Consider the following 20,911-nt stretch of genomic DNA (forward strand, 5'->3'; position numbering starts at 1 on the left):
AGTGCACAGTGGAAGTGGGTCTGTTTAACGTGTTTTCCATGCCATGGCTTTCGGACAGTCTTTCTCTTCCTTCCCAAGAAGTGGCGAGCCGTGCTTACCCTATGACTCCTGGATTTCTTCCTCTGCCAATGCACAGCCAGCAGTTCCTCTGCTCCTAGATTGGCAGTCTCCTGTTGCCTTCTTTGAAGCCCTCTTAGACAAAACTCTTCCTACCTGAGTCTCCCACTACAGCTGTTTGCTTGCTTCTGGATGAAATGCCTCTGGGGAGAAAAGAAAAGGCAGAATTATCCTTTTTTTAATCACTTTTTCCTCAAGTGTTGGATTGGGAAGTGCTTGGGGGTTAGCTTATGGGTTGTCTTGCTTTTTAACCCTCACTGCTTAAACATGGCGTTAGGAAGAGGATATCTAAATACCATGTCTTGGACAGACAGCAAAAATGGTTAAATAAGCTGGAAATAAAATAGTTGACCTTTTTATCCTTTTTTTGGTGTTTTTTTTAAATTTTTGGTTGGTTGGTTGGGGTTTTTTTGTGTGGTTTTTTTTGGTGTGGTTTTTTTTCTTTAATTTTTTTTTTTTTTTAATTTTTTTTCCCCCTCCTGGACTTGTCAACTATGCACTTTTTGTCAGGTTAAATAGGTTTGCTGCAGGGTTGTTTGGAAAAGTGAAATTCTGGTTCTTGTGGCTTCTGGCAAAGCCAGCTTTAAAACCTTGAGTTATGAAGAAAGAAGTTTGAGTTGTTTGCATGAGTTTTTTACAGTCACATCACATGCCCATCACCAAGTGCTCGTGGCAATATGCTTTGCTTCAGCTGTCTCTGTGCATGTCCTCTTTTTAATTACCAGTGTTTTGTGCCAAGTAGAAAACTTAATTTTAACACTTATTTCTCCTGCTTCATTTAACAGCCCTTCAAGGGATGTTTAGCAGGGGAAAGAAACTGAGTTGAGCTTTTCATTTTTGACAGAAAGCTGTGGCCAAGTGCTTTAGTGTCTTTTTGGTTGAGTTTTTCTCCAGCAGAGAACAAGCTGTGTTGGAGAAACTGGGAATAAACCACAAACTTGAAGATGTCCAAGGTACTGTTTTGGTTTTTTGCCAAAGGAGATGGTAATAACTTTTTTTCCCATCTTGAACCCCTGGGCCATGTTTAGCTTGTTCCTGCTGCACTTGTTGCTTTTCTTTCCCCATGCCTTTTTTCACAGTAGCCTCTGATGTGCATGGAGTGAATGATACGCTCAGGTCTGGCTGGATGTGCTTTCACCTTGCATGTAAGTACAGCAGTAAGAGACTGACCCTTCCTGCCTCGCTCCTGGTGGGACACCAGCTGTGCTTTTCTGGGACATTCTCCAAGTCCGCTTACTTGTGAATGGGGTGGTTAAAACTCCTCTAAAACTGCATGTTCCTGACAACAAGGTGGATTCCAGTCCTTAGGCTAATACAAAGGAGCAGGAAAGCACACTGAAACGTGCCTTTTCTGGGATGGTGGTGTTCCCAGGGCATGAAGCCAACCCCCAGAATGGAAAAGCAAAGACAGTCCAGGTCTCTGCGAGGGGCTGGGGCTGCTCTGTAGAGGGGAGCACATGTGGGTCTGGCAGGCAGTGGGAAAGGAGGAGATGGGTAAGGGTTTGCTTCCCCAGAACCTTCCGGGGGTCACACAGTTCCTTTCTGGGAGGGCAGGGAGTAGGAAGGTGCCCTTGGAGCTCGTGGTCGTGAAATGCATCATCTTGAAATGCATCTCCTGCGGTACCCCAGGAGTGGGGAAAGCAGGCACTGGCACCCACCCTGGGCTCCTCTCCAGCTGGAGAGCTGCCACTCCTGTCACCCCCTCCGTGTGCTTCTGACAGCTTGAAATCCCATCAGGGAGATTCGTGTCTCCCTGGAAGTACATCCATGTTAAGCAGGGCCGATGTTTCTGCAGGCAGCTCTCCTTCTGCTTCTCCCAAGCCGTCCGAGTGCGGATGGAAATGTCTTTGTGTGTGTGCCCACATCGGGTCTGTCCATTTGACTCCAGTCCCCTTCTGTGTCCCTTCTCCAAGGGCCCGGGTTGCCTGTGCAGGGTGTGATAGCCGTGGCGCTCTCACCAGCGTGTGCCAGCACGGAGCCCTACAAATATGAAGGGTTTTTTTAATTGCCAGAAAACAAAGCTGTGAACAGCGGTAGAAATCTTGTATTTGTATACATTTTTAATATCCTGATTGCCTTAAACCATAGATGTAGGACTTATTACCTTGCTATTGGAAAATAACCCATGTTTGTAACTAAACAATTGTGTAACCTACGTACAGTGTTAATGCAAATGATATGTATGCATCTGTTAGATATTGTCACTTTATTTGATGTTAAAATATTTCAGTTTTTGAATTACAGATGGAATAATAACCTTATAGCATAAGCTTAGTTATTTCTTGTATATGCTTCAGGTTACAGATCCAAATAGTGCCAACACTTGAAGTGGGGAGAGGAAATATATTTTTACCCAAAGCTTTGGTCTTTGCGTGGCCTTTTTGACGTTTGCTGTTACTGTTCTGTGGCGGGGTGACAGGAGGGTCACCTGTCAGCCTCTGCCTTCCCAGCAGGTTGTTCTGTGCCTTGGAGGTGCCTCTGTAGGTTTGTGCTGCTGTTTGTCAGTTGTTTCTTGTGGTGGTCATGAGCTTGTTCCCCACCTCAGCCAGTGTCCTGGGGAGCTCAGGCCTCTCCGATGGAGTTGGTATGTGTGACACCTCCCCAGTGCATTCCTTCCGTCATGACTTACTTGAAAATGTTGTTCCTCTTTTGTTCTCCCCCTGCCCTCCCTTCTTCATTTCAATTCTGAACCTCTGTTTCTTTTCTCTTCTGTTTTTCTCTTTTTCTGTAGCTTCTTCTTTATGTAACCGTCACCTTGCCAAAGCCCCACACCCCCTCTCCCAGTGGACCGTAGGGCACTGGAAGAGCTGCGGATCCGGGCACCCCTGCCAGGAGAAGAGCCATCTCATTCCTCCATCGCGTCTGCCCTCCTCTCCTTCCCCTTTGTTCCCACCCGTGCGTCTGAGGGTGTGCTGTGCTGTGTGTCTGTGCGGGATCTGCCCGCTCCCGCCACGGCTCTGACGGCGTCCAGGCTTCCAGCACTGCCAGAGGGAGCGGCTGCCGGAGGGAGCTCGGCCACAATGTGACATCTGGGTCAGTTGGATTTTCTTGCCTCTGTTCCGGTTTGGCCCAATTTAGAAATATATCCTCTGAGAGAAGGCAGGTCACCACCGCCCCTCCCCCACCAGTGTCAACCAAGGCATCATATTTTTGTGGTTCTCATGTACCAGGCCAATGAATCTACACAGTCCAAAATACACGGTTTACCCTGACCTCTACCTGGCTGGAGGCAGGGCTCCTCTATGCCTGGTTATCCCGAGATAACCCAAGAGTCACCCCAAGACAGCCTCCCTCCCCATTTCTTTTGCCATAACGTGCACACACTGCTGGTGACACACAGAACGACAGACTGGGGGTGTGCGTAGCTGGAGGATTTAATTTCTGCCTCAAGCCTGGCTGCTTTGGATACCACAGCTTCATCTCAAGGGCGTCCCGTGCTCCTCTGGCATGGCTGGAAATCTCTCCGTAGACCTGGTGATGTTCTCAGTGTGTCGCTGTGTGAAGGGAGATGTCGCATCCTGTGGCACTGATGGAAGCTGTCCTGGACCTTAAGGCCTTACCTTGTGGCTGATGTGCCTCGCTATGAGCAAAGCAGGATTCTGGTTCTGTACAGCTGAGCTGCGCTGGCTCGTACTTAGATCGAGGGCTTCGTTTTGTTTTCATGAAGCCTAATTAGTGATTATTTTTTTAACAGTCCTGAATGTGGGCGAGTTCTTAAAATTTCTGCCTGGTTTACTTTGGAAATGAACTCAGGCTAAGAGCTTGAGAAGTGCCAAAGGATTGCTTGAAGGTAAAAACAAAACCTCTAAATGTGTGTAGTGACCTCCAGCTGGTTTGGGATGGATGGAAAGAGGCAGCCTGAGCCTCTTGGGATCTTGTTTCGTGTAGAGTGATGTACATTTATTTTTAACCAAATACTAGTGATTTATTCTTTGCATCTGTGAACCTTAATCAAGGAATTCCCTTCCTTTAACCTGCTGTGGAAAAGGTACCATGAGATGGGTCTAGGTTTGGCCGCTGGCAAGCCGTGTGTGATGTGCCAGCTGCTGAGGTGCTCTGCTGAAATCTGCTGGGTTTTTTTCAGAAGCACAATATTTTGCAGCACTCTTCAGTGACAAGGGTCAGCTCCCTCCAGTGAGGTGGAAGGAAAACTGCTTGTCCTGGAAACCTTTGCGACCAAAGAAGTGACTTTATAGATAACACTCAGGAAGGTTATTGAGTGTTGGCCTCACATGTGCTGTACCCGTTTGCCTGGTATGTAGCTGGACTTGCTGACTGTTGCCCAGCCTGAAGGGCTTTGAATATTTGCACAAGTGTAGCTTAGGACAGCATTTGCAGTGATACCAAAACCAGAGCCTGCCCTGCTCTTGAGGCTGCAGGGGCCTCATGTGGTACTCAGTGCCTCCCACCAGATGGCCAGGTCTAAAACCTGTTCAGTTCAGCCTTCTGAGCACAAAGCAGGGTTGAGGCCATTGCCAGATTAAACCTTGGCCGTGTCTTCTTGCTCTGCACAATTCTGTGGGTGTTTGTCTTAACTAGGAACCACCACTTGCAGGATGTGCCCCAGGGCCACCCACCCCTACCAAAAAGCCATGCCTTGAGCTGCACATTTGCAGAAAAAATAGTGATTAACCATGCAGCCTGAAAATAGTGATTGACCTTGCAGCTGAGGGCTGCTGGGGCTCAGGGCAGGCTGGTGCTCGAGCTGCCCCTGTGCCTCATGCAGGTGAGTGTCCCCCTGGCCTGGGGTTCTCTGCACACGAGGGTGGTCACTGTTGACTGAGAACATGCCTTGCCCATTAAATGCCCAGTTTAGTCTATCTTTTCTTCCAGTGGTGGCACCTGTACCAGTCTTCAGTGTCAGTGACCACTGCTGGGGGCCCGAGGGCCTTGCTGTGGGCTGTGCAGCCGTGGTAGCCTGCAGCTTGCCCAGGTACCCTGCTGACTACTTGCCCAGCAGCCACCCCAGCCGCTGGATGGTTCCTTCTGTGAGACCCTGTTTCAGGGAGGGAGTCCTCTCCTTATGCTTCTCTCAGTCCTTACACTTTTTTGTTGTTGTTACTTCTAAACTCGAAATCGAAATTTTTAAAAAGCTTAATATAAAGAGAAACAGATGGGCACAAGCCAAATGCCGACACTCAGGCGGACTGCCTTTATTTTGCAGCTCTGTAGAGTTTTGCTGTGCTGGTGCCTTGAGTCCTGCTTGCAGCTCTGGACTTCGTGTCTCCAGAAGGACATAGCCGAGTTAGAGAAGGGCACTAATGGTAAATGGGATGGAGCAGCAGCCTGCCAGGTGAGGTGGCTCCGTTTGGAGAGGGGAGGGCCGAGGTGAGGGAGGAGCCAGCCGTGCTGTGAGCAGGAAGGTGGCAGCACATGTCCTCTAGAGGTCCCCTGCAGCCCAAATTTATTTGTGACTGTTAGAAAGCTCGATGGCGGTGCGTGCCGAACTGCCAGTCCCCAAATAAATCATCGCAGCTAGACTCAGCGGGCACTTAGCTCGAAGGGAATGGGCTCAAAACATGGAGTAGCTTTCTTTACTGAGCAGGTACTAAGCTTCCGGAGTTTGTTGGCCCAGGTTGTTGAGGTAGAAAGTGTCAGCAGAAGGTTTTGGGGCTGGTATAGGTTTTTTTTAAAGGTAAATTCAGGGAGAACAGCTCCATACGGAAAACAGTCACAATCCATTGGTGGTGGGTACGGGGCGGAGAGAAGGGAGCAGAAGGCACGGACACTGCCAGCGGTGTCTGTGGAACGAGGGCGGAGCTGCCAGAGGCCGGTGGGGGCTTTCCCACACCCTAGGGCTGGGAGAAGGGATGACGACGTGACTTTCAGCTGCTTCCTGCATGGCTGCAGCTGTTGGGGAAGAGGTGTCAGCGTGGGGAAGGGGCGGCTCAGAGAGGTTATTTGTCACCAGGTGTCCCCAGCAGAGCTGGGAAAGCCGCTTCATCCACTCCCAGTTGAAAAGTCATGCTTTGGGCTTAACCCTTGCGTGGCTGCTGCAGAGGGTCTGTGCTCTCACGTCTGGAGAGCCAACCCGTCAGGGGCTCATGGAAACCGGGTGCTGCAGGGAGCAGCACAGTGTGTGAGGGTGAGCTGGGATTACAGCTAAAGGCTTGCAAACAAGCAGCAGTGCTCCGCTGGGATGTGGCTGCTGTGCCCTGGGGAGCTCCCTGGGCTTGGGGCACTGAGCAAAAGCACAATTGAGTTTGTGAATGCAGTGGTTTTATCCCAGTGCTCCTGAGGGAGATGCAGGGCTCCTGGCCTTCACTGCTCTGGGCCCCATGGGAGCACAGACCCTGTGTTGGCATCTTGGGCAGGTCTGTGATGTGCAGCACTGGGGTGCTGTGAAGTTTGTGGGAAGGTCACATGGATGTGAGGAGTCAAGGGCATCAGGGAATCTTTTCCTGTGGGAAACAAGAAGCCCTGGCAGCGCTCCAGTACGGCCCTGTGTTCCAACAGTGAGAGCAGCATAGAAATCAGCCTGCTGCTGAAGGTGATGGGGGCCACGCAGGGTGGGGCAGGAGGGGACAACTGCTGCACTCGCTTCCAGGGAGGAGCAAAAACAAGGGGATGCTGCCGGGTGCCGCAGCCAGAGAGGTGCCCACAAGTGTCCAGGGCCTGTGCCAGGACAGACAGACAGCAGGACACTGCAGAGGTGTCTCACCTGGACCAGGGACGAGCTTTGTGTCTGAGTCTTGTTGAGGTGGAGTTGCCTGGCACAAGGGAATTGAGGTGGGTTTGTGCACAGCACCAAGGAAATAAAATGTGTCTGTCTCCTTCTGCAGCCCACTGGGGCTGGGGCATGCCTGTGTTTGGGACTGGGGAGCAGGAAAGCTGCCTTGCAGCGAGGAGACTGAGTCCTGCCTCTACAGGTGTTTGCTTCCCTGGGCTTGCCGAGTCGGCACTGTGGCTTGGCTGGCTCCAGGCAGCACAAGGAGGCCAGGAGGGGCTCTGGGCAATTTTGGGAGAGCCACAGTGATGCTGTTAATTGGGTTCATTTTGGAAGGCAGAGCTCTCCCCCAAAGGCTGGCACGAGCCAGGGCTGTGCCCAGTGTGCAGCGGTGCAGGACCTAGTCCTGTCCTTTGGCTTTGGGGAGCGGGAAATGGCGACAAGGACAGTGTTACCTTCCCAGAGCGATGCACAGCCATGGCTGCAGCACACCTGGGACAGCAAACTGCCCCAGCAGCACCTAAATCTCTCCTGAGGCGCAGCTCCCCTCCCTGCTGCCCCAGCCAGGCCGCTGCCAGCTGGCACAGGCTCCCTGTTGCCATGCCCGTGCCAGCTCCTCTCCTTGTGTGCGTGTGTGACGGGAACAGGCTGTGATCCTCGCAAATGCCTGTGTGCTGGTGCTGCGAGCAGGGAAGGGGAAATGTGCCCTCAAACCTGGGGGGGAAGGAGCATGGGGAGGGGGAGAAGCCAGTGTGATTTTAACTTGAAAATATGTGTAACGTGCCATGGGCTGGAAGCAGTGAGCCCCAGAACCGGGGATATCCTGCAGCGGCAGGGTGCTTTGCTGGAGGTGTGCTAGTGACACCCTGAGCCTGCTCAGCAGCCTGGCTTTGGAAAACTGAGCCGTGGGATGAGAAGGTCAGGGACTGGAAATACTCTAAGGATGGCAGGAAGGGCTGGAAGGGAAGGAAGACACACACCCTGCTGAGAAATGTGGTCTTGAGGGGGATTTTTTGAGCCATGGCAGGAAGAAGCCGGAACCCAAGAGAAGGCTGTTGTGGTGGACTGCTGCAGTTAAGATGGCACCTTGGAAGGCACAGGGCAGGAGGGGCTCTGGCACAGGGGGCATGGAGCAGCATCCCAGCCAGGCACTCAGCCTGGAAGGGCAGCAGCCCAGAGCAAGGAGCACCAGAGCTGGGACTAAAGCTGGAACTGCTGCAGAGGCAAGGAGTTCATGTTGGGTGGCTCCCCTGGCTGCCCAGCGCCTCTCATGTCACCTTTCCAAGGGTCTGGCACAGAGCAGCTCCCTGGCTGCCTCTGGTAAAACTGATCCAGGTTTCGGGTGAAAAGCACAACACCAGACTGGGAATCCAGGACAACTTTCTTTATTGCTACCAGAAGGCTTTCATCAGTACAATGGCTCTGGATACAATACCTTCCTCAGGGCTGTGGAGAGAGCTTACAGTCGGGACAGGGTGTTCTGAGAACAGGGTGTCACACGGAGGAGACGCGTTAAAGGTCTGACTCTTGGTTAGAAGTTACATGAACACAAAACTCGAGGGTCGGGGTGTTTTGTTTTGGTTCTGTGGCTGACAATGACACATGTTCCAAACCTCAGGCGTCCACAGCCACCCCAGCACCTCACCCAGCAGTGCTGGGAAATGTGCAGGGAAAACGAGGCTCTGCACAATTGAAGGGTGACACTTGATGGGAGAGAACCAAGCCTTGGTGAGAATCCACACTGAGTGCAACACAGCAAGGAAAAAATAGTTTTGGTTCTAGTGATAAAAAAAAAAAGGCAACTGGTCTAACTGGGAGAAGTCTCTGTGCAAGGCACAGAGCACCTTCACACTCCTGTGGGAATTACTGAAGTGTGGGGCAGCTTGCAAGCATTGGTTTGGGTTTTTTTCCTGCCTAATCTCTTGTTTAAATCCAGTTTTTCAATATTCTCACATTTAAACACCCAAGTATGAACAAAAGAGGTTTTCTGTTCAGAAGGGCAAAAGAAAGCTGTGGTGGAGGTGGGGCAGGACAGAACGTCATGCATGAGACTGGCTGAGAACTAAAAGAGGAGGAAGCAGAAAAGGGAGCAGAGAGCAGGTGGGAATGGGATCACAGAGGCATTAGTTGGCTGGGAAACCCGGAACAGCTCCACAGGGCTGATGTGAGCTCTCGGATGTGGAGAATGGGTTACAACACACAGGAGCAGAAAAACAGTGGAACCGACAACACTAGAAAGGAACAGGTTTTTGCTACTTTTTTTGTTTGGTTTTTGGGTCTTTTTTAGATTTTTATACTTTTTTGTGTTTTTAAGTGCTTAAATAGTGGAACTATAATTAGCCGCACAAGAAATAAAATTCAGAAAAGGGTTGGGATTTTTTTTCCTGGTTTTCTTTTGGCTCCCTTCAGTTCAGCCTGACAAGGTACGGCCCCTTCTCGCCCCGCTGAGGCCACGGGCTGCCAGGTCCCGTGGTGGCACTCGCAGCTACATGACAGACACCGGCTGCAGAGGCGGGCAAGGGGACACGCTGCCCTCCTGCCGCGAGACGTCGGCACCGCAAACAGAGCCCATGTTCTCCAGGGCCACTGCCTCCGGAGCCAGGTCTTCGTTGTAGAGGCGCTTGATGCCGTCGTAGAAGTCGTCCACTTCCATCTCTTCCACCTTGCGCTTGGCGGAGCCTGGCTTGCAGCCGCTGCCGGGGGCGGGCAGGTGCGGGTAGAGCGCGGCTGTACCTGTGACGGGCGCTTCTGGCTGGCCGTTGTCCTTGGAGAAACCCGGCCCTGGGACAGAGGAGGGCTGGCGGTGGAACGCTCCTCTGTTACAGGTCACCAGGGTCTGCTGGAGGGGACTGTAGACATATACAGAGTTGGGCAGCAGAGAAGGCTGCAGAGTGGAAAGGTGATGTGCCACGAGCTCCCGGCAGTGGATCAGCTGCGAGCTGTCCATCTGGAGGGGGAAGACAAGCAGAGGTACCGGCTGTTGTGGGATCACTGGCAGGGTGAGGAGAGGGCACGGGCTCCCAATGCCCCGGCCCCCTGTGTGCCTCACTTGCCAACAACATGCTGGGCACAGGACCCCTACCACAGTGACTTCCACAGATACACCCCCTGCTCCTTCCTGCACCTCATGGGAATCATGGGGGAAGGCGGCAGAACTTTGAGGTATTAAAGGATTTCACTGCCTGTTTTTAGCAGCCAGAGTGTGTTCCCAGTACCTGCGAGGCTCCCTGTATGCTGTAATGAATAGCAGAGCCGCTAACAAGTTGAGTTTGTCCCTGGTGTGTTATCTCCCTGGTGCAGCAAGGGCCTGTGTACATCGTGGCACACGGCTCCTCCTCATCACCCAGTGGATGTGGTCAGGATTGAGACCTGGCAGCACTGTCCCTACTGCTGTCCCTCTGGGCTGAGACCCAGCCATCCCCACACAAGTGGAACAGCAGGCAGCCATGGGCAGCAAGGAATCCCAGAACCCTGGCTGGCCTGGATCGCTGGAGCACCGAGCAGGATGCAGCCCCGGTCCCTTCCCGCTCCGTGTGCCCTGCCCTCCTCACCTGTGCCTTCTGGAGCAGCTCGATGATGAGAGCCAGCCAGTGGAGGAGCAGCTTCTCCAGCTCCAGGCTGACGATGGCCAGCGCCAGCATGGAGCCCTTGAACTGCAGCAGCTGGAAACAGGCCATGCAGTGCAGCAGCTGCTTGGTGAGCGCTGCCACGTGCTGCGAGGGGCTCGGTGTGGGCAGCAGGGCCGGGAGCTGCGGCCTGCTGGACACCGCCACGGCGTGGAACTGCAGGACACAAGCACAGGAGGCAGCTGGTGGCGCTGGCCAGGCCATGACACATCTTTGTAACAGCTTGGACACACAAGGGTCCTCCAGCCTAACCTTGGAGGCAACTTCCGCCCCATGGGGAAAAACCCGCCGTGTTGAACCCCCCAAAGCTTGAAAACCCACCAGCCTTTCCAGTGCGACCTGCTTGGGCACCAGGCTCTAGGGCTCTGCAAAAGGCCTTCCCATCCACCCTTCTCTCTCCAGTGCACATGTGGTGTTCAGGGTCCCAGACAAACGCCTCAGGCGAGGAGCGAGGATAAAATTCCACAGAGAACCTCAGGACACCTCCCTTGGTCTCCTCTCATGCACGGATCTGGCTCTTGGCCGTGCAGGTCTGCAGCAGGCATGGATCCACAATCACAGCCCACCCTTGGGTCTTTCTTCATGGCTGCACTCCTTGTTTCCCTGCTGCCTGGCATTTAGCTTTGAGGAAAACCACTGGCAGTGAAGAGTTAGGGGCACGATTTTCAGGAGCTTTGAGTCTGTGGCTTAACACACCCCAGACCAGGCCAAAGAGGACAGACCCATGTTTTGGATATTACACTCTAAGAGTGACAGGTCTCCTCTGAAATTCTCTGGCAAGGCATTTTCTTTCAGAAACTACAGGTACAGAGGAATTACAAGTATATTCCAAAGTCTTTGCTACCCTACAAGTAGAATTTTTGTCTGGGTGCTTCTTGACACATTATTTGCACTGACAGACACCAGAAAGGACATGGGTAGCCCCTTACTTACAATATGAAGGAAATCCAGTGGCGTTGCCATGTGAAGATCCCAGTTCAGTTTATCCAGGATGATCTTCTCCATTCTGCGAATTTCAGCTGGAGAACAACCACAAAAGCTATCCCGAGCCAACACTTTCAGTACTGGAATCCTCTGCAAAAGCCAAGGCAAAAAAGGAAACGAGAACAAATCATTATAGAGAAATCACACTAGATGCTTTGTTCCTGTCCTGGCAAGCGTCAGCCACCACAAGCAGGCAAAGGTAGGGCTGGAAGGGCAGATATTCCAACAATGCCAAGGTAGGAAGAACAGAATTACCTCATCTTCCTCAATGGTCTTTGCAGCAAGGAAGAAGCAGCTGATTGCAATACAGTTCAGGTACTTTGGACGGGCCTGCGGGACAGGAGATAAGAGAGGGCTCTGTGTCAGTGTGATGGAGCAGTGATGCCCTGATCCTTCTGTTGGGGCATCCCGAGCCCCAGCGTCTCATTGTGGATGTGCAGCTGACCTCTGACTACGCCCTGGCAGTGCCAAGCTGTGCCAAGCACAAATCCCTGCTCCGTGACGTCAGGCAGGGCAGGGATCTGCCAGCCCCGCAATCGGAGTGGGCAGCGTGGGACTGGAAAGAGCTCGGGTTTAGGCACTGCAGCAGAACTGGGAAAGAAAATCCTAAGGGGAGCTCGTCCCCTCTCAGAAAAGCCACTTCACCTGCTGCAGCAGAGCTCTGTTCTGAGTGCTGCCGTGGGTCTGACACAGAATGGGAAGGGAAATGGGAATTGGAAAAGACTGTCTTTGCCTGGGGAACTGTAACTCAGAAAAACTTTTAAAAAAACCCTTGTGAAATTACCACTTGTAATTTCACACTACAGTTCCCAAAAATGTGGCCCAGGGATTAGTGGGGGAGAGCTGGTCCCTTCCACAGGGAGGTGGTTTTTAGGCAAGGTAAGTGGACTTTAGAGGGGAAAGGGGGAGTTTTTGTGAGATTTGTGCATGTGACCACCTTGACAAGGGGCTTTACTTCCACTGTCAACGTAACAACCACTGGCCATGGCCACCTCTTCCAGAGTGGCTGGGGCTGGGAAAGGCAGAGGCTGTTCCTAAAGCCTGGCACAGCTGCAGAGCCATGAACAGCGCCTGGCAGCTGGGCCTCCTGCCTGCAGTCAGAGATGGTGAAGGCAAAGGGGAGTGAAAATCCTGCGCCGAACCTGAATTCCACTCACAACCTGCACTTGTGCATTCAGGTGTCCAAGGGAATGAATTCCCTTAGGGCAGGACTGGAACTGGGCCCTGCTGAGAGCTAACCAGTGCTGTGCAGTGAGATACACCAACACTGCTGGCTCTGGGTAACAGCCAGTCCCAGCAATCCCAAAGTCTGCTCCTGGGGAAGGGACTGGTGGTGTTCATTATAAAATCCCACAGAGAAGCCCCTGGTGAAAAAACAGTTCAGCTGCATCACAGGAATGAGCTTCATGGGAGAGGAAAACTGGGGAGGGAGCACAAAACCCCAGTGCTCACCCAGGCAAAGCCCCCATTCCCACTCACTGTCCAAAGCATGCAGTGGGCTCTGGACAGGTATTCCTGTGCTTTCAGTACAGACTCCCTGGCTGCTCCAACTTGCTGAAAGAAAACCTGCACTAGAGGGCATTGGTTGCTGAGGGATCTAAATCTTTGCCATCTCAGCATTACAGTGAATCAGCTGCTCTGGGTTCTGAATAACTTCCATGGCTTGCATGAAAACATGATCAATGTTTATTAATATTTCAGGGGGGAGTTAATGAATGATGTCACTTGTGTTCTACCAAACTCTCTCACACGGGAATGCAAGGGCACAGGCTGGGAACGCATCCTCCAGCTCCCATCTCCTAAGGGATATGGCTTACCCAACACCGTGGTGGTGGGGTGAGACACGTGCAGATGAGAGCACGGATTGGTGAGGATGGAATGTAACTGAGCAAATGTGGTAGGAGACGAACTTCCAAAGCCTGACTTCACAGCTCCAGGCCAGGCATTCCAGGCTGGAGCACAGTTTGTTTTTTTACTTGGCAGGTGCAAAGTGCAGCCCAGCTAACAGGGCCAGAGGGGCAGCAGGTCCCACTTGCAGGGAGCACAAATGTTTTCCCCCTTTTTAAAGCACTTTCTATGGAGGAACAGCCTTAAACCCAAAGGGGCTCATCTATTCCGGTTGGGTTCAGCACAGCAGGAGGGCACAGCTGTCACATGGACAGCCTCCACCTGTGTCTGCTTCCCTTTCTCCTTCCCACCCCTTGGACCTCAGTGCAAGATGTAGTCCATCAGGCTGTAGAGCAGCTTGGTAGGGAACTGCTCCCCCAAAAGTCGTTGTCTGTGTCTCAATCTTCTTCACCCATTTTTTTTCCCATTTCCCTGCACCAGCCCCCTTGCCAGGCCCAAACCTCTCCTCGGTTTTTCTTCCCGGCTGGTTTCCTGCTAGCAGGTGCCCCAGCAATTCGGGGTGGTACAAATGGGAGGAAGGCAGCCGTGGAGGTGAGCAGGGCCCTTCCCTGGTGCTGGTGTCCCAGGGCTGGGCTGGGGCTGCGGCCGGGGCGCGTGGGCACTGCCTTTGCCTTCCCGAGTCAGCCCAGGCTCTGACAGGGAGCGGTCTCTGCGTGCCCAACCTCCCCGCCCCCGGATCAGGCTCTGGAGCAGAGCAGGTGCTGCCCACAAACGTGTGAGCAGGGCAGGGGCGAGTGCCGGGGAAGGAAGCGCTTCCATCTGGCCACACGGCCCAGACCGCGCACGCCAACAGTGCGGCAGCGCCAGGAATCTGTTCCCGTCTGTGGAGCTGCAAACGTTTACCTTTACTGCCGCTAAAAACCTGTCCAAGAGGCTGATGGCCAGGGCGAGCGTTTCTGGGTAAAGGTGGAACTGGTACTTGAGCTTGGCCAGCCACTGGATGACCTCATCCCTCTGCCTTGGAGAAATGGCTACATCCTGAGGGAGAGAAAAATAGACTGTTCTTACACACGGGCTGAGAAGGTCCCAAAGGACCAAAGGTTTTACCTCCACAGGAGTCACTCAGCACAGACACAAAACCTCCTTTGGAAAGGGGGAGCCTGGAGCCAGCCCCAATCACCACTTTGTCCCCACAGCTACTTATCCCATCCCAAAAACCTGCCCTGGAAAAGACAACTTTCCTTACAGCAATGTCAAACCTCACTCCAGTGTCACTGTACGGTGGGGAAAAGAGGATGGGTGACTTGCAGTTTGTCAAGCACTGGCAGGCTCAGCTCCAGAGTAGTTCCCAGAAAGGTATTATTTATTTAGTTATTATTTTTTATTATGTTTTTAACCTCCTCAGAACCATATGGATGTACAGAAATTCCCAGCTGGAACGAAACTCCCCTTGCTAACAGCAGAGTGGAGGGACCCTGCTGGCATTTTGTGAGGAAAGGTTTATTTTTTTCTTCAGATTATGGGGATTTTTTCTAGCTCAGTACCAGTTAAAGAAAATTGCGGACAGCTGACACAAAGCTCTCAGTGGCTCAGTTAACTGGGAGCAGGGCTGCAGCAGCTACAGCTTCACCTGCAGTCTGGGTTTGGTGCTTGCTTTAGGTGTTTGGCCCGTGTCTCTCCCATCGATCTGTTTGGACAACAGCTACAGTTCAACCACATGCACAGCTCAGTCATTGACATAAAATCCTTTCCTGTGACACAGTTCAGAAATACCTCCAGCTCTCCTAGAGCCTTGCTCATTAACCAGGGAACTGTCTGGTCTGGCTCCGATGGGGATTTTTGGGCATGATCAGCAAGGATGTGTCCAGAAGCATGAAAAGCAGGGCTGCAACTGCCCCCAGCAACACCATGAGGGCAAAGCAGCAGGAGTTTAGAATAAAACCACCCCAGAACCGATACAAAATAAATACTTCAGGCTGCATCCACCCCTGAAACAAGTAGGTGTACCTTCCATGGATATAACAGTGCCCGTGTTGTGCCCTGAGCCCCAGCAGTGCCCCGGTGTCGCGGGCACTGTCTGCTTGCTCCAAGGGGCCTCTCTGCTCTCAGCTGCTACGCAGCTACAGCCTGGATCTTGAATAAAAAGTACTTGCTATTTTCTGCACTCCAAGAAACACTGGTTCTTTCTAAAATCATCGATGCAACTCCAGGGTGAAATGTGAGCCCCCTTGGGGGCAGGATGGCCCAGGAGCACAATGAACACACCATACACCAGGAGAGGTGGTTGAACACTCTGCTCAAGGTGTTTGGGACAGTGGGAAGGGGCCTGGCTGTACCCGGGGGGGAAGAACGGGGAATGCTCGAGGAGGGGGTGCAGATGGCATGTGTGGTGTTCCTGCTGGGGAGGGAGGGCTCTGCCTCAGCAGCATGGGAGGATTTCAACACCACCACCCCCCCCAGCCCTTCCATCCCTGGCAAATCCCGTTCCTGCTCAATCCCACCAAAAGAGGCAGCAGCTTCCACAGCTCCCAGTGGTGTCTGGGCTGGCTGGGCCCCGTTTCCCTGTGCCTGCCAAGGCAAAAGGTGAGGCCTTCTCCTAAAAACAGCACGGCTGGGAAGGGTAAGACTGTCTCTCCATGCTGCCTCTCCTCCCCAGCCCTCCTGAGACCTCTCCTTGGATCTTCCGGCCCTTCATGGGCAGCCAAAAGGCACCATTTCAGACTGGGGGTGAGCTTTACCAGCAGGCTGGAACACAAGGAGCAGCAGCTGCACATGCAGTGCCTGCAGGGCTGGTCTTAGCCATGCGAAGGGAAAGGGGGTTTGACCCAAACCCACAGCGCAGCTGGGATGTGCAATTAAACCAAACCCAGCCCCACAGCGCCTGTGGGAGGAAGGAGCAACTGCAAAACATCCTCAGCTCGGTGCATGTCCAGCACAAGGAAGGCTCCAAAATAAAACTGGCTCCTTAAAACTACCTGGGGAAGCAAAGGAAAGAAGGGCAGTCTCCAGCTCTTTTTGGCACCCTACAAAAAACTCCAGACCCTAGCTTCAAATAACGGAGCAGGAGGGTGAGGGCAGAATCCCCTCACACAGACAGACAGGTGAGTTTAAACTCCAGGAAAGGTTGTTACAGCCAGGTTTAGGAGAGAGGCAGCAGGAGTAAGAACTGGTCCCCCCGCCCCCACAATCCCTGCTGCTGCTCCATGCAGGGCAAAGAGCTTCCCACACAAATACCAGGCTTTATCCCTCTCCCTCAGAGCTGTCCCTGGGTCACCCTCCGAACACAAATAACAAAATGCAGCACAGTAAAATTAATTAAGCAGCGAGGTCACTGATCCTTAGTTAACTGAAACTAAAAGCAAAACTGAGACACTCTGGTGGCTGAAAGTGAGAAAGTCCCTTGGGTGGAAAGCGAAGGTTCCTCCTTGGGGCAGAGGTACTTTCTGTGTATCACCCCTGCTCCAGGCAGGAAAACCAGAGGCCATGACTTGGGCGCTCCGGAGTGCAAGCACAGAGCAAATCATCTCTAGGGATGCTGATCTCTCTCATACCTTGAGACTTTTGGAATATGCAGCCTAAAATAAATACTATCTGTGAACTCAAACACAACTCTAGTTTATTGCTGCCTAATCTAGAGAAAACACCTCAGCTGATAATCTTTTCCTTAAGGTCTGCTGTCCCAGACAGGTGTTCTGCTCTTTCCCCCTATCTGTTGCTGCCTGGGCCCTGTGGGCTCCTGGGCAGTGAGCAGGTGGCCTTTATTAGGACTGGAAATAAACTGAGCTCTCCTGATTCCTCAAGTACAGAGAACAAGTGGGGAGACAGAGTGAGCCAGAATAGGAAAGAAAGGAGACATGACACAAGTGACACTTTCTTTCTATAAAAATAAACCCAAAACTCTTGGCTCACGCCCTTGTCAGCCACAAAGTTACGTGGTAATATGCAAAAATAAACCTTTGACCAGTCTTTACAGCTCCATTTCTCAAGCCTTAATCCCAAGAAAACTTCTGAATGTCACCTGCATCTCATATAACCCATGGCGGGAGAGGGGACCCAGAGGGGAAAAGAATCCATTCAGAAGCAGGAGGAGGTTCCAGACTCAGCCCACCTGTTTTTTCAGGCTGAAAAGCCTTTGTGTGCTCTGGCTTTGGTATGCTGCACATACCCAGAACACTGGCCTGCATTTAAAGGAGGGAAACGGGAGTTTTTAGACAAAAAGCACAGACGAAACAGAAGAATCACGTACATTAAATCACCAGGAACAAAGTCCCCAACATAATCTGCACCCCATCGTAAAAATGAAAAGTCTTCCTGCTTTTACAACTACAGCTTTCTTTCTTCCCCTAAAGACCTCAACTGACACATATTTAGAAACTGAGTTTGTTCCGGTTTTAAACACCAGAACTAAAAACGTCTCCTGAAGAGTCAAAACAGAAAGTTTACTCCCAAAAATACCTCCCTAGGGTCTCCAATCAGATCATTTGATTTCTGCAGACGCACTCAACGCTGTCAGTGGCAAAGCAGGTGAGTTCATTAAACCTCTGTGCAGCCGGTCCACCCTTGGAGAAGGGAACGGAAAGTTCCACACGCTTCGGGGTGCCAGATCTGATCCCCAGAGGATGCAGATTTCCCCATGCCATGGGAAATAAACAACAGTGTCGTGCAAGGGAGGTTTTAGGTTGCTGCAGCCGTTTTCAGAAGACGGCAGTGGATATTAGGGAATCTGATGTTATCTTCTCCCAGATATTACAGAAAATAGGATAATTCACACTGAATGTCCATGCCTGCATTGTCGCCAAAGTGAAATGTGTCATTACAGACAGGAGTGTTCTCAGCTGCTCCGTGGCCTCCCAAGTCCGGATTTCCCCCGAACAGGCAGCTGTGTTTATGCTCTCCTCTCCATCTGACCTTCCTACATCTCACACTCACACACACAGAGCTTCCACTCCCAGCTAGTGATTCCTTACTGCTAGAAAGCATTTAGTAGCACAGCACTGATAATGCCAGTGTGTGAGCTGACATGGAGGAAAATAGAAAGAAAAAGGTTACACCGAGACACGTGTTTTGGGGGTGGAAATTCCAGGAGCAAGGACAAGCACAGAGGAGGGATTGCTGGGAAGTCTGCCTGAGGCGGATGGTGGTTTCTGAGCCACCAGAACCAACTTCACCAAGGCAGAAAGGCAAGTGCCTCATCCCTGTGAAATCTTCACCCATGCATCTGGTTTGGTCCCTACCCTATTTTGTTATCCTGTAATCTTATCTCCCTACATTATAATCACCCCAGGAGTACTGCCAGCAGGGAACGACAGGCTGGTTTACCATAAGCCAGAATCTTAAGCTGTACGTGCCTCAAGACAGCCACAGCTACAAAACACTCCACACCTCTGACAGCCAGATCACTCCTTTGGAAACTGAAATGTGGATTAGCAAAACTAATACTGAGGCCCCTAAAAATGTATTTGCTCCTCCCCCACAGCAGCAGCTTCTTGTTTGCCAGACGGAGAAAACAAACACGACAGGGATTAGCTCTGACAACAGCTGACTTACCTGTGTGAACGTTTCATGTGGTGCAACAACAGCAAGCCTGGATCCGAGCCCTCAGTGTGGTTATTTCAGCCCAACCCGGCAACAAAGGGCCAGAAATTCTGTGCCAACATCCTCACGTTTCACATTTTGTTTCAGACAGAACTTTGTGGAGGGCACAGGTGTTTGTGAGTGCTCAGGCGAGACAGAGCCTCCCCCAAAGAGCACAAACCCACTTCAGGCTGCATGAAGCCATGAGCAGCCTGGTGCAACCTCCCTGTGGCACGAGCCAAGAGGGGGCCTGGACTACAGAGCCCCTGTGGGCTCTTCCACCCTGAATTTTCCTCCAGTCCTGTGAGAACATTCCTCACTGCAACAGGCCAGTGCCTGGCTCTGCTTCCCTTGACACAAGCTTGCATCCTGCTCCATAAACAGTCCGGCTGGAGTCAGTGGGGTTCTTCCTGGAGCAGGCACCAGATCGGTGCTGTCATTAGTGAATTACTCCAGGAAAATGAAACTACTTTTAAGAACTGTTGCAGGGTTGGTGCCCAGCAGAAACAGGCGCTAATGATCCACACAATTTGTAAAATCAATTTAATCAAGACTATGTATGTGTGTGCTTTCACAAGCCCACCAGAGATCTAACCCTGTGTGCTGTGCAGTGTGTTCTGCGCCCCTGGAGGCAGGTGTGTCCCTCAGATAAAGAGGGAATCACTTCCTTCAGAGGCTGATTCCCCAAGTCTCAGGAAAGGTAACTGCTCCTGAACACCTTCAGCTGCTCCCATACCGAGCTCCCCCGGACAGTCTCCTGCCTCTGCTAGGATGGATGATGTGAAAGACAGACATTACCTGATTGGGCTGAATTTTCGGCACACGTGCTTTCCACATTTGAGCTTCCCTAGAGATTGCCATCTCCAGAAGGAGAGACAACCTCTGGCTCTCCAGGGGTCCTGAAAACTTCATGGTAACCCTTGGATCCACCTGCCACCCAGCTGGATACAGCTACCTGCAAAACCAAAGACAGCCTGGTGAAACACTGAGCTGTGCCTGTCCAGGCAAAAGGCAGCGCAGAGGGGACGAAAGCTGCAGGAAATGGAACTGTTCCCCCGGCCCTGGCGCAGCCTCACTCGGCAGTAACAGCCTGTCAAAAAACTTGTCCATTACAAATGGAAAACAAAGCAGAGACAAGGTTCTTATCTTTTATTTCTTTAAAGGCAACGGATTCCACCACCTGCTCTCAAATGGAGAAGATGATCTGATGGAAAAGGTCATTTAGGTAGTTCTAAGACTGCCTACCATGACTCTGGCTGCAGATTTTTGACAGTATTAAATCACTTAAGCAAAACAATTCAGCCCTGAAGGGTAAATCCATGGGAAAGTTATTGAAACTTCAGTTCTTTGCGTGAGGTCTTGTGCAATCCCCCAAAGGTGGTTATTGGCCAAACACTAACCAGGCATTTTCACATGAATACAAGAGTCCAGGCTGTATTTACAGGAAATAAACAAGGTGCCGACTCCAAGAAAATAAACAGAATTCACAGGGAAAATGATCCATTATTATAAATAATAACAAAAGCAGCTCTGAGCAAATGAAGTTTCAAGGTGCTTTCCCAGAGCTAAAGGAAACCTTAAAGATCAAGACTGATAGAGAACAAGTATTATTCTTTATTCACACAGCTTGCACCAGGTATAGTACCACACTCCAGTCCCACCTGGAGCCCAGAATGTTTTAACTGGCAAATAAATGTCAGGGCCCTCTGTCCTGAACAGGAACCCCATCTATATTAGATTTTTATAAAACAAATGCTGCTCCATGACCAAGGGACAGCCTGTACTGGCTTGGCATATCCCTAAACAAGATTTCCAGATGTCACTGCATAGATTGAACACCTTGGAACCAGGAGTCCCAAACAGGACCCCTAAAGCTCTGTGGTGTGTCTCTTCCCACCAGCCCCCAAATGGCCACTGCGGGCTGAAAAATCCCTGTTAGAAGTTCCTCACTTGCCCAGAGGGAGACTCTGCCTGGGGAAACGAAACTCCAGAACCTCCAACCACAGCTTATTTACGTCCATTTACTCGATTTTGCATTTCTTTTTTAAACCTGGGGCTGATCCTGAGGACACTCACTGTAAATGGGGCTGAAGGG

General features: G+C 51.6%; 2 protein-coding genes across 3 annotated transcripts in view; one reads left to right on the plus strand and one right to left on the minus strand.

Annotated features, from left to right (window-relative positions):
- SEPT11 (septin 11) overlaps nucleotides 1-8,396 on the plus strand; it is a 52,683-nt gene extending 44,287 nt beyond the window's left edge. Inside the window, exon 10 of the mRNA XM_017738965.1 lies at nucleotides 2,849-8,396. Within this exon, the coding sequence (XP_017594454.1) occupies nucleotides 2,849-2,864 (16 nt within the window). The 3' untranslated portion in view covers nucleotides 2,865-8,396. The remainder of the gene's footprint in view (nucleotides 1-2,848) is intronic.
- Nucleotides 8,154-19,775, minus strand: CCNI (cyclin I). Of its 2 annotated transcripts, XM_008637410.2 has the most exons (6): nucleotides 19,615-19,775; nucleotides 14,146-14,280; nucleotides 11,650-11,724; nucleotides 11,344-11,484; nucleotides 10,336-10,566; nucleotides 8,154-9,731 (listed from the first exon to the last, which is right to left on the minus strand). In XM_008637410.2, the coding sequence occupies exons 1-6, from the start codon at nucleotides 19,726-19,728 to the stop codon at nucleotides 9,270-9,272; spliced, it is 1,158 nt and encodes a 385-aa protein (XP_008635632.1). In that variant the 5' UTR covers nucleotides 19,729-19,775; the 3' UTR covers nucleotides 8,154-9,269. The 2 variants fall into 2 exon arrangements, with proteins under 2 accessions (XP_008635632.1, XP_017594456.1); XM_017738967.1 differs by lacking the exon at nucleotides 10,336-10,566.
- Between the last annotated feature and the right edge of the window lie 1,136 nt (nucleotides 19,776-20,911).

Source organism: Corvus brachyrhynchos, unplaced genomic scaffold (genome assembly GCF_000691975.1).
Source record: "Corvus brachyrhynchos isolate BGI_N302 unplaced genomic scaffold, ASM69197v1 scaffold597, whole genome shotgun sequence".
Taxonomy (NCBI): Eukaryota; Metazoa; Chordata; class Aves; order Passeriformes; family Corvidae; genus Corvus; species Corvus brachyrhynchos.

Bases quoted from the DNA above. Each gene is read 5' to 3' on its own strand.
- CCNI (XM_008637410.2), bottom strand. From the start codon at position 19,728: ATGAAGTTTTCAGGACCCCTGGAGAGCCAGAGGTTGTCTCTCCTTCTG. The intron at 11,485-11,649 runs GTAATTCTGTTC...TGGCTTTTGCAG, and splicing joins AGACCATTGAGGAAGATGAG to AGGATTCCAGTACTGAAAGT. The intron at 10,567-11,343 runs GTAAGTAAGGGG...TGTGTCCTGCAG, and splicing joins CACTGGATTTCCTTCATATT to TTCCACGCCGTGGCGGTGTC.